At 35.9% G+C, this 13,760-nt stretch overlaps 1 protein-coding gene across 1 annotated transcript in view; it reads right to left on the reverse strand.

Annotated features, from left to right (window-relative positions):
* The window catches only part of HSD17B4 (hydroxysteroid 17-beta dehydrogenase 4), a 62,883-nt gene that overhangs the window by 13,092 nt on the left and 36,031 nt on the right, over positions 1-13,760 (reverse strand). The window contains exons 18-21 of the mRNA XM_054652270.2: positions 8,819-8,888; positions 5,118-5,224; positions 4,722-4,808; positions 2,303-2,392 (exon numbers count right to left, since the gene is read on the reverse strand). Of these exons, the coding sequence (XP_054508245.2) occupies positions 2,303-2,392; positions 4,722-4,808; positions 5,118-5,224; positions 8,819-8,888 (354 nt within the window). The remainder of the gene's footprint in view (positions 1-2,302; positions 2,393-4,721; positions 4,809-5,117; positions 5,225-8,818; positions 8,889-13,760) is intronic.

The raw sequence follows: 13,760 nt of genomic DNA on the forward strand, positions 1-13,760 counted from the left end.
GTTTTTAATAGTTTTTGTCATTTATCATTACAATATCAGACAATGTTTTTTAATTAGTGCTCTAAGAGCTTCTAAATTGCCCTTTTTTTTCCTTTGGATGATAACCACTGCCACTTTTTCTACAGTGAATGTTATGTTAGTTTTCAGAACAAAAAAAAAATGTTTTTACTTTGACATGAAAAATGTTCAAAACATACTGCACGATGAATACAGTCAGAACTGCGGTGCAGAAAAAATTTAACAGTGGGATCAGCTACATTTACATTTCCAACTTTTCCAAGCACATTATTTTGCAAGCCTTTCACTCTCTTTCTTTTAAGAAATATTTTTACTGGATAAAAGGCTTCACTTTAGGGAAGCTACTTCAGTGACATTTTTTGTCTAACTGGAACTGGAGCAAAGAAAGTCTCAGAGCTTTAGTTGTTTGCTGTACCTACCTGTAGGGCAGAACACAAGACTCCTCAGGCTGCTATTTTGTCACCTCTTTGGTTATGCCTAACATTTTCCATTATATTAATGGTTCCAAATGGTCTTTAAATTTGCCAATCTTCACACAGTCAGGCTGGTTTCCCCTGGTGGGTGTCTGACCCTGCCAGCAAATTTCTGCCAAAGCACCTTAATTTCTCAGGGTAAGCTTAAAGAAGAACACCTGTTCCGCCAATTTTTTTTTTTTTTTAAAGACAATCTGAGCAGTTCAAGAAGGTTCTAAGGTTTGAGCTTCATTCAACGATTCAGAATGTCTTAGAAGATTAAACACAAGCAGCAAAAAGAAATAGGTTCCTGGATAAATCATAGAATCATAGGATGGCTGAATTGGAATGAATCCTAAAGATAATCCAACCCCCTGTTGGGGGGCAGGGATGTTTTTCACTAGACCAAGGTGCTCCAAGCCCCATCCAGCCTGGCCTTCAACACTTCCAGGGATGAGGCAGCCACAGCCTGCTGGTTTCTCTAGGAAACCCGTTCCAGTGCCTAACCAACCTTACAGTAAAGAATTTCTTCTTAAGATCTAATCTAAACCTAGCCTCTTTTAGTTTGAATCCATTTCCCCTTATCCTGTCACTACACGCTCTTGTGAAAAGCTCCTCTTTGTCTCCCTTTGGGTAATAAAAGGCCACAACTAGGTCACTCTGAGGGTTTCTCTTTTCCAGGCTGAATAAACCAAATTTTCTTAGCCTTTTCTCATGGGAAGGGTCCTCAAACCCCCTCATTTTCTTGCTGTCCCTCCTCTGGACTCACTCCAACAGGTCAATGCCCTTCCTGTGCTGGGGTCCCCAGAGCTGGATTCAGGTTCCATGTGGGGTCTCACCAGAGCAGAGCAGAGGGGCAGAATCCCCTCCCTCGACCTGCTGGCTATGCTGCTTTGGATGCAGCCCAAGTATCACCCAATATTCCCCATTCTGTGATTAAAAGCTTTATATGAATGTCACAATCTCAGTATTTCATAAATGTCAAAGCATTAAAATTTCATAGTTTGCATGCAGGAATCAATGGGGAAAAAAAAACAGTTTACTAAGGCATTGCCTTAATAATAAACAACAAATATGCATTGCCTTAAGTGACTTTTAGACCACATTAGGGTCATCCTCATTATTGCATATACAATTCTGTGTTTTGTGGCAAGTACAGTACTGGAGGCTTAAGGTATGCATGCATGCTGGGGATGTTTTTTATGTATACACAGGATAAAGAGCATGTTGTGTGCCAGGCCTAACCACATGTACAAACAGCTCTCAGAGTCTTATTTCAAAATGATTCAATGACGAAACTTCTTTTCTGCGAGTACATTATGTCATTTTCACTCATGCTAATGCCTTCTTGCCCCTATCCCTGTGTCTCTGAAAAAAACTGAGAAAGGTCACACACTTTTACATCCTACACAGAGTTTGATCTTCAACATCTACAAAATAATATGAAAAGCATTGTTCTACAGTTACACATCCAAATTATGTTAAGTAATTTATATTTTGAGCTATGCAAGTGCTCAAAACATGGTGATCACTGGCACATGCCCTTCCTTGTTTTGTAACAATACAGTGCAATGTTTATCCTGAGAGACCCGTTAGCATCAAGCACATCAAACATCAGCATCCAGTGTAAACAACTGGAATTTTCCTCTCGAACAGATCAATTAACATCTGTAGCCTAAACAACGTACATGTTAACATCTCTGAACTCATAACTCCTCTGAATACTGCAAATAAGATTGGTAAGAGACCTAAGTATTTTTCCTGTGTTTTTCACCAAAATAAAGCCTGACTATGCTTCTCTTCAAGTTAAGACTTCCATTGCTTCCACCTACCCTTAGAGGCTCTCGAGCAGAAGGCTTTTCCAAGGCCGGTACTATATCCACATAGCCCCCTGCAATCGCAACTTCTCCAGTCTCCTTAATCTGTAGTGGGGGAAAAATACATTAAAGAGGTGATTTATTTGCAGAAAGACACAAAAGAAGGGCATCTAAGGAGTATTCCTGATATTTTAAAATCAGAGATGTAATGAGAAAACAGAAGTTACAGAGTGAAAAAAAACACCTCATAAATGTGCTGTAGTCTTGAGACAAATTGTTATAATATGTTTTCCAAACAGCTCTTCAAGCAAAATAATTATTTTCCTCTGGAGAAATTGTACCAAAATATATTGCTGGTGTTCTTCTCACAAAACAGTTGAAAAACCTTATTTACCTCCAGTGTTACAAGTTACTGTCAATGTTTCTTCATAAATAGTTCTTAGAAAGACATTGCTCTAAAATGTTTTTCCTTGAGGTAGATACTCAGTTGTCAAGAGTCCATTTAGACAATTTCACTATCTCCACATGCCTTATACTTCAACTTGCACTAGAAACAGCTTTTTAAGGATTGCAAACAACAAAGATTACAAAAAGAATGATGGAAAATACCTGAATTTCTCCCAGTTTAGTTTTTTGAAATAGTTACTTCAAATAAGAAAATGGATTTCAATTTGGTATTTTCTCTTTGAGGGATGTGACAAACCCTACTGACTTATGGCAGCCAACAGAAGATAGCAAATTGATTCACTGATAATGCATATAGAGAAGTGTATGACAAATAGCCAAACTGGAGAAACATCAAGTACCACAGCCTAGTTTATTGGACTACATTAACTATTACTCAAATCATGCCTAACAGCTTGTCACCTGCTGCCACTGCACTTCAGACAATGCTGAAAATGGATTCAAACCACCCTCTCAAAACTTTAAGTCCATGTGTAGTTTGATTTAACCAGAGTTCATACAAATCCAACATACAGTAAGAAACAAAATTCTGCACACCTCATAACTGTTTAAGATGGTTTACTATAATCCTGTTAAACCTTGCAAAATCTATCCAAAATCAGTTTCTCCAAAGTTGTGGAAGAAAAATCCTTAGCAAAATTCACCAAAACTCTACATATTAGCAATTACTAAACCAAGCATAATTATGAATTTTGCCTTTAAACACAACAGAACAACTCACCCTGCATACAAATTTGGACAGGTTTGGAAGCATATTATGAACTCTATTAACTAACATGGTACATGGAAACCATCAAAAGTAGACATATGAATTCTAGATTGACTGATCAAATCTTTTAAATATGGCTACAGTAATTTTCAAAGCTCACTTGAGGCACCAAACTACCTCATTTGCTACTAGCAATGACAAATGGAGATTTTGTACAAAGTAGTCTCTACATTGTTACCATCCTGAAATTCTGCAGCTGCGACCACCCATCAGGTCTGCAAATAAAATTTGCCTCCTTCAGTTGATGTATATCCCAGAAAGCTATATGAATACAGCATTCCTCTGTTCCTATGATGACTCTCCTTGTTTGATTTTACTTGCCCAATCCTCCTTGCAGCTGTAACTATACCTGCTACCCTACTCACTAATCAAGAGCTGGCTACATTTTTATGGAGATGAGGCTGCAAAGCTTTGGCCAGCAAAGCAATGTAACTTTCACTGCATAAGCCAAAGCAAATATTGACAAATAGCAGTATCAAATCATAGGCAAAGAAAGTGAAAATGTCATATGATGCTACATAAGTGATGACATTCACTTTTACTTTTTGCCCTTTATCTGGAGTTTTATTTACCTTTAGTTCCCACCAAGTACCCTATGACATGGAGACAACACTACTAGCAGAAAATAGAATAAAGCAAACCCAGATCTCAAAAAAGTGTAAACACTGTTTTATTGTAGTTACTATGTTCAACTGCTATGAAATTTCCATTTCTAGGAAGTTGCTCTGTGTAGTTGCAGCCTAAGTTTAACCCAGTCTAAGCTAAATCTGCACTTACATGCAGATAAACTGTTAAGAGCTGATTAAGATAAATAAATGTTAAAGAAAAAAAAAAAAGATGAATACATAAAGTTATGAGTAACTACAGAAAACAAGTACACGCTATGATGACCTGAGGATGACTGCTTTTTTATTATTTTCATTTTCCCCAGTGGAAAAACACAAAAAATGCACAACAATGAAAAGAGTCCTCCTTTAACACAAGGGTATTAAGTCCTATGATTATAATGGTACTTCTATTAGAATCCTAGTGACACCATAAAGTAAGTAAGACTATTTAATTATATTTACTACATTTCTTTACAAAGCCTTTGCCAACGGTGTGCTGCTTAATGAGTCATCCTTTCTTGCTCCCCTCTATCCCCACTCTTTTAACCAATACATCTTCCTCTGAAGCCCACAGTGAAGAGATTGCTCTGACCTTGGTCTGAAAATGGATTCTATCTCCTTCCTTCCACATTTCTGTTTGCAAAGTTTCCCCTGGATAGACTGGCTTTGCAAAGCGAACCTAAAAGCAAAAAAAGAAAAAAAAAGTAGGGTTGCAAAAATATTTGTCTGCTTTATATAAATGCAAAGCTTAAACACATTGGTTCTACTGAAATGAAAAAAAAGAGGAAAATTAAGTCAATTATCAATGTAGAAAGCCTATATATTTAAGCAAACATACAAGACAGAGGCATTTAAATGCATGGAGCTGTAAGTAAAAGCAATTCTGGCAATTAACACATCACGAAAGACTCGCCCCACACTTAAGATTTCTTTTGGCACTAAAATAGAAAAATCCAGGAAATTTAATGCAAAGAATGAACATACAGACCTTGATTGCCTTGAATCTGTTCACATCATTATTTGCAAACTGCTTCAAAACGTTCCTAGCAGCAAACCCAAAGGTGCATAGTCCATGAAGTATAGGCTTCTTAAATCCTATTTAAAGAGGTAACACTTTAGCATTTTTTATATTAGGACCTTGAATGCAGCTTCTATTAATAGCTATACCTTATTCATAGTATTTTCCTCCATTAGTGTTCTTAATCCTTTTCCTTTTTAACCTAATTTATCTCAACAAAAAAGTGTCTGTTACTATTTATTATTTCCTCTACTTTTGGACAAAGGAAAGCACTCTTAGCACTGCCTGTGCTCTGTGAAACTCAGAAATAGAATTATTCCCTGTCTGTAGAGGTGACAAAATGAAAAATAAGATTATCTGTTTTAGTATGCATGCATAGGCACATCAGACATGCAGTTAAATGTATGTACGTACATTAAGGGTAAGAGGTGTTGTAATCATTAAAAAGTGGCAATACTAAGATCATTTGATACTTCCTGGTTTGAATTCCTATTCATGGCTGGCCAAAGTCTTCTAATACAATGCCTGCTTTAGGATTAATTTACCTTTATTCTCAACCTTGGCAGAGGATAAGCTTTATATTAGTGTTGCATCTTTTTCCACTACTGTCAAAATCAACCTTTGACAGCTGGCCTCAGATTTGCTAAAGTGCAACTGTTAAGTTATAAACATGCTGCTTGTATATTCTGATTCCTTTAACAGGTTGTTCTGACCTGACAAGGCAGGTAAACAGTAACTGATCACACTTGCAACAGCCCCTGGAATCCAGACAGAGCTGTCCAGCTTTGGCACTGAAACTAGTTGCTTTGCCCAGAACTTATAGCTACTGCTGTCTGCCAGAGTCTGTTTTTCTTGAGCTCTTAACAACTTCTCATTGCATGTACACAGCACAAACTGTTCTCTCAAGGGACAACAGCTGGAAGAAAAACCAAAAGCTAAGCAAAACAAACAAAAAAAGAGGAGACAGGAGAAAGTCAAGCCAGCAGAGAAATGGAAGATGTAAAAGAAAAGAAAAGAAACCACCATCAAGACAGACAGACGCCATCCTAGCTTTGGCTGGGCTATAATGAATTTTCTTCTCTAGTAGCTTTTACAGTGCTGCCCTCTGAATTTAGTGTGACAGTAATGCTGAAAATACACTGATGTTTCAGCTGTTGCTAAATAGTGTCTAACATATGCCGGACACTCTTCCATGACCTACGATCCGCCACCAAAGAGGTGGCAGAACCTCATGCTCAGGATATAAACTGGGGGAAGCTGGCCAGGAGCTACTGATCAGGGCTCAGGGATGGGTTGGGCATCAGTCAGCAGGTGATAAGCAAATGTGTTGTGCACTTGTTTCTCTTGGGTTTTACTCTTCACTTCTTCTCTGTCCTTTTCATTATTATTTGTAGTAGTAGCAATAGCATTAGTATTATCAATATAATATTTTACTTTGCTTCAGTTATTAAAGTGTTCTTATATCAACCCACAAGTTTTACCTATTTTTCTCTGCAGCTCTACTCTCCACCCCACCAGCAGTGGGGGTGCGAGAGGAAAGGGAAGTGAAGGGAAAAACAGGGAGAGGAGAGATAAGGAATGAGCAAGTGGTTGTGTGGTAACTAGTTGCAAGCTGAAGCCATGGAAGATTCAATGCTGGGAAAGATGGGAATTATGAGACCAAAGGAAAGACAAGGCTAGCAGAATTATGGGTGAGAAATTTTGTCACATTACATTAGAAGACATGACAGAATGACAGGCTTAAAGGAATATGAGTCTGTTTTCTCACTGTAAGTATTCCAGTCTGATCATTTTGTCATTTCTTTCCCACAAAATATTTGAGTACGTACACTTTTAATAGCACTCTATTTTGTATACAATGGGCCCTGTTCTAAAAGCACAAAGTTATCATGCAGTCAGATTATTGCACTATTGTAACACCACCAGTTTTCAGTACCTCTCATTCAGAATGTTATAGTGACATCTAGCTCTTTAAAAATTCCGTTCAATTCACTATGCAAGAACCAGAAACCACCCACTCTATTCAGAACTCAAATAGACCCAATCCTATTTCTCCCAGTGTTTTCTTTATAAAACTAATACTCAAAGAAAAATTCCATGAGCTAAATTCCATTACTTTGTATCTAGACTGAAACAAAATCAAAGTAAATATTGCTTTCTAGTATCTGGAAACAAAAGACACAGGAATAAAGGCACAAGAATACAAACAGGTGTTTTCATGTGGTTTATGTCTTCTGAAATATTACCCACTTAAGGAAGTGTTAACAATAATCCAGGAATGATTTGAATGTATTATGCTGAATGCTTGCTTTCCATGTGCACTGGTGAGAACCAGTAAAAGACAGCATCCACAGAGATTGTTACATGACAAGAAGGTGTGTGAATAGATGTGAAGGAAAAAAAAACATTTGCACACCTAGGAAAAAAATTTGTGGACTATCTCTACAGTAATTTCTTCTTTGACAGTACTTGCATTTAGTATAGGTAGGGTATTTTAGAACTTTCATAGTTTTTACAGTATTATCATCACTATTATTCCAAACACTGAGTTTTCAATTATAAACACGTATTTCTCAACTCCATCACCATCATTAACAAATCAACATCATAAGCAAACAGAATGCTTTAACAAACTGGGGAAATCTCTTCTTGGACTCTAGTATTTGACAATCATTACTTACGAACACAAATTTACATAGAATTATACAAAACTGAGTTAACAAACCAATTAGTATGCATTTATGAAAGATAATTTGCAAATGTATGTAAAGTGTGATCTGAACAAGGAAGCATAGCTCTGCTCTATCTATCTTGATAAGAACACCATACAGTGATACTTGCATATCAAAAAGAAATTCACCAGGAAACTGCAGACTCATTATTATAGATTAGTAGTCTCACGTAATGTTTATTATGATACCACACATATTCAGGAAAATTTCTTACGTAAATCAAATTACTGACTGCCCAGAGTGATCAAACTATACTACTTACAAGGCTTGAAAATATGTCTGAAAAAATAACTTTACTACATGATTTCAAGAAAACATCCCTTTTCATTAATTGCATCTCTTCAAGAATTAGTTAATGCAGTCTCTGATCTAGTGCTTTGGCATGTAGAATTATGTAAATTAACAAGCTAATGCACTAGCAAGAGGTGTAGTTAAGCAATCTTATAGGAAAGAAGTGCTAACAAGCTCCCTCTCTCCTGCCCTCCTGGATTTACTGGGATAGATAAGACTACACTGAAAGAGTTCCACTGAGACCCACATAATCTCAAAATTATTCAAATGGAAAGGAATACATATTAGAGAATCTATGGGATTCCTTTGGAAACTTTGATAGTCAATTATTTCTGCTTATGAAATAGACATTGTAAAAACAGGACAGTGGCAATAAACAAGATCTAAAGGAAAATAAGTTAGAAAGTATGTTTCCATTGTAAGTAAAATCCAAGCACCATTCCCCATCTCTAGCTACAAGAAGCAATGCTTCAAACTGAAGTGTCATGCAGAACTTATTTAATTGGTGACTCTAGGAACAACTATAAAACAAGCACTACTTTTCCAGGTTGTGAAAAATGTACATCATGAAAAATAGATTAAAAATACATTTACATTATCCTTCATCCAAATGATGTGATTAACACAATGGTATCCCCATCAGCTCACCTCCAAGAGCAGCAAAACTTGGATCCACATGTAAAGGATTCCAATCCCCACTCAGCCGATACAAGGCAGCCTGCAGAAACAGAGAAGGAGTCAGAACAGCAGAAGACACCCAGAAATTCATGACAGATTAAGAAACATATCACAAACTATTTTACTAGTCCTTACATAATATACTCTACAACAAGGCATGTAAAATGGAAACTAATTATTACTGTTTTCTTTGACAAATTTATCCACACTGTAAAACAGAAGTATATATATTAATTTTTTTAATAACATACAAACACACTATCATGTTTTTCCAACAACAGATTCATCTTATGGGGATCAGAAATATCCTTTCTTTCTTTCCTGTTAATTTATGATATACTTCTCTCATAGCAGATTCATGGGCAGCTGACCCCAGTAGCAAAAACAAACAATACCCCAAAGTAACACTCCAAGCTTTCTAGAAGACTTTTGCTTCATGTTAAATATTCTCTTTTGTTACTAAAAAAGTAGAGAAACACAGATTTAGTGTGTTTTATATACTGTGAATAAGTCTGAGAAACTATGAAGAATATGGCTGCAGTACTTAAGGTTTCTCTTCCTGTATAGCTTTAGCATTTTTATTATCAAATCTTGTATTTGGCTGTACATGCAGAGCAGCAGCAGTTCATATTATGAGAGATATCAAAAGCCAACCAGTGCATATTTCTGAAATAAAACCTTTTTCTCTGGTCAACAGATTACAGTGAAATCCAGTGACTAAATGACAGTGGAGTACTCCCTAGTAAAAATTTCCCAGAAGTACAGTGAAAATCGGTACACTACATTAACTAATGAAGATTCCAAGAATTTAGCAGCTTAATTATGATGACATATACAAATTGGACATAGATTTAATTGAAAAAAAGCTTTTAAACTGAAAACAAATTGTATTTTAGTGAAGCACATTACTGGCCTTTAGAACAAATTGTCAGTAAAAACTTTTCCCAGCATTTTGAACTAGGACAATAAAAAATGGTATGTATTTATTTGAATGAATAAATTCTGTTTGGAGGAAAGAAGACAGCATATTTCTTAAAGAGAAGGATGAAAAAAAAAGATTCCCAAAAGTAAGACTTTTCCAATATATGCCCAACACTGTTCTTCTATCAAGTCTGAAGCAGACAGTGTAACTAGAAATGTTCTGAACTCTTGTATCATTTTAAACCACAATGGATGTGTTTTCTTTTTTAATCTGTTAATATTTGGGTAATTTTTCCACCTATCTACAGCTTTAACCTATCTAAGCTCTACCTCTCTCTTATTTCTCATAGCAATTTTCATTGATACAGCAAGTGTTTTGAGCCTGAGTTAAGATGGAATGTAAGGACCTTGTCTCTGCTTTCTGTGAGAGGTGGAACCAGACACTAAAAACAGCAAGAAGAAAATCATGAAGTGCACCATAGCATTAGCATGCAAACCTTAGAAAGGCAAACAGTAAGCTAATACCTCTCCGTGGCTGTTTACATATTTGTTTACTGGTTTTGAAACACTTTTCCTTTCAGAAAAAAAAGACAACATGGATCTGGAATTTCTAACTGTAGTTTTATCTTTGCCAAAAATGTGTATTTATTATAACTTTTTTTCAATTATCTTCTAATTATTGGTATAATTTCTTGGGAAAATAATGAAGACTGGAAATTTAATACTAGTGTAAGACTTAAGCTCAGCTGGGTCTGTGTTCAGGATCCTGAAAAAGACCAAAGAGAGGGCAAATAACTTCCTGAATATGTAAAAGTTATAACACTATGAAAGACATTTTTAGTGAGAGACAGACCCATACTTTCTTTTCACACAAGTAAATTTAAATCTGAAAATCTAAAGAGAATTCTTCAACAGAATTCTATGAAATAGGCTATCTCCCTTCATTACTCAAGTTTTCTTTCAAAAGAGTCGGAAATCTAACAGCAGATTGCTACACAAGAAAAAGTTGCTAGATACTAAATTATTAAATAATTGAGTGACTTTATAGCTAAATTAAAATTCGAGGGTCTTACTGTCATTCTTCAATTAATTTGAATTTTTACAAAAGCTATCAGGAGGCTGTTTTCACAAAAGAGCTGTTGCAATACATTTTAATTCTAGCTAAATAACATTTAGTTGCAGTACTGGAAAATTCAATTTATGGATCATAAGAAAAAAGACAAATTTCTGTGTTAAGCCCAAATCTCAAATCTAGCTATGCAGCTGTTGCTTACTAAAACTGTAATAAGAACTAACTATTTATTTAGAGTGATAATAAGCACTACTTGGGAGACAATACTTGTACCAAATGGTTTTCAAATTTACTGTAGTAAAAAATACTTGTGGTTTGATAACAAAATAAATGTAGCAGTTAGAAAACAACTGAGTTCAGAGAATTTAATGTGGTCAATGTATTTAACTAAAATTCTGATGTATTAATGCGGCAAATGATACTTGTCTTTTTGTATTTTCAATAATAACAGTGACACTGGTCACAGCTGGAAAAAACACAGGCAGAACTGAATAAAACAGTTACAGTAGGTTTTTTTTCAGATTCAGTGCAGCCAAATGAGGTCTGCCAACAAGTTGTATTTACCACAATCTTTAGTAAATCTTCATTATAAAAGCTACAGTCAACATGAAAACAGAACTGCTTTAATGCCTTGTTGGCTCTACTTATATGTTCCTCCAGTAAGGACATTTCATAAGTGACAGCATTCTGGGGGACAGGGGGGGAAAAAGAAAACAAAAACCCAAGCAACCAACCAAAGATGCATCCTTGAAAGATTACAAGAATCAATTGATGTAAAGCATTAGACTGAAGTCAGTCATAATATGGTTAAATTGCTCTCCAGATAATAACACAAACTGTCAAGTCTCATTTCCTAACAATTTAGGAATTCTGACAGATCACAAAAGAAAAGGCGATATCAAGCCTGTCGGTGCCAATTTTTCAGTCTTCCTGCAGACTGTAATAAAGGTCAGTGGTAAAGCTGATGAAAAAGGAAGCCAACTATCCATGTATTTTCCCTTCTAACTGGGCAGAAAAATACCTCTACCCAAAAGCTTACCTTACAAAGTAAAGGTGTGTATATATGAATACCTGTACGTATGGACATGGACACATACATATATATGCTTTTACAGATTATTTAAGACAAAAAGCAGTCAAGCCATCTTGTGAAGAAAACATCCACAATCTCATCTGCATGTGCATGGGCTCTCATTCACATTAAGAACAGGGAAAATTTCCAGTTAAAATGGCAGTGTTGATGTTTCAAGAACTCAAATTTAGCACAGTACTTAAGTAATTCACTGTACACAAAACTTCCCCACCCTTCACTATTCATGCATTTTCTATTTGTCCATATTAAAGTTTTTCAAATTTAGTATCAACTTACATATTCCGACACAGACTTAACAGAACATTAGTCACTTTTCAGTAGCATGACAAATATGCAAGAAGCCTTTCCCTTAACAATGCCTCTCAATTAAAAAAACTACATTTCTTCATTTTGGGAAACTTCAAATGGATTAACAATTTTTACAGCCTTTATTAAGACATGTATAGACATGGGGAGGAAACAAAGTCAGTAAGTAATAACAACTTGTCGAAAAAATTGACTGCCAGACTTGTACCTTTTATTACCTAATACACAAAATTCTACCGTAATCCAAGCTCTCAAATATTTGTCAAAATTGCCATGATTAAACAATTATATTCTGATCTTCCCAACAAAAATAAACACAAAGGACTGGGGGTTATATAAAACTTGACATTAATAACAAACTTTCAAAGTAATTACTATTACAAACACTTACTATACAATAAGTACCATTTATGCAAACAAGCCTCTGAACAAATGACAGAAAGCTTATCAAATCTTAGCATAGACTTCACATCCCTTTGTTTCGTTTCTATCATCCTTTCTTGTTTAGTACTTTTTCTTCTGTCATGCTGTCCATATTTGTGAACCTACATAACATTTTCTTTATCATGAAGCAAATTATTTATGCTATAAATAGAAAAAAAAATCACCAAATCTCTCAGGAGGCTCTTTTGTGCTATTGCCTGAAATTCACTTAAATTTACACACCTTTAGGCAATGCTGTACTAGACTCTTTACAGAACAGCGTATAAATTAGAACTTGTTCTACAACCATATTTTGATGGGAACTATGTCATACCTTTCCTGTTGCACAACAGCTTCCATTTGCCCCTGTTTGTTGCCCATGCTGTGTGCATTGGTGTACACACACTTCAGTTGGGCTACTGATTCCACCACCTTTTTGTGAGTATGAAGACATAATTCCTACCCTATGCTCTCAAGTGCTTCCATGTTTTCTAGTACATGAATAACTCCTCTGTCTCTGCTGACACATGGATTCCATGTCCACTAAGACATCTTCCCTCAAATACTGTAATGCGGCCCTCATGCTTGTCTCTAGTGAGCCTGGTTTTATCCCTTCCCTGCTTCAAATCTAGTTTAAAACTCATTTAATGAGCCCTGCTAAATCCTGTGCAAAGATCTTTTACACCTTTGAGACAGGTGTACCCTATCTGTTGACAGCAGGTCTGCTGTTGTGCAAACTGACCCATGATCAATCAAGCCAAAATTACGCCACTGACACCAGGCTGAGAGCCAGCTATTGATCTGTTGGGTCTTCCTGTTTCTTCTTTCATCATTCCCTAAATGGTCTAAAAACACAAATATTTACATATGCTTAGGATTAAAACACATATGAAGACTGCAGAATAAAAGATGGCTTTCCACAGGTAAGGAATTCACATTTGAACTACACAGAGGCTTGGAAGGGTTTTATCACACCATCTGCAGGCGTAAAGTTAAGCCTCATAATAATGGACCTACTGGCAACAGGCAGAAAACATTTCACAGTAGATTTTAGCTTAATAATTCATTAAGCATTCATTAAATACTTCCCACACTCC

Source organism: Agelaius phoeniceus, chromosome Z (assembly GCF_051311805.1).
Source record: "Agelaius phoeniceus isolate bAgePho1 chromosome Z, bAgePho1.hap1, whole genome shotgun sequence".
Taxonomy (NCBI): Eukaryota; Metazoa; Chordata; class Aves; order Passeriformes; family Icteridae; genus Agelaius; species Agelaius phoeniceus.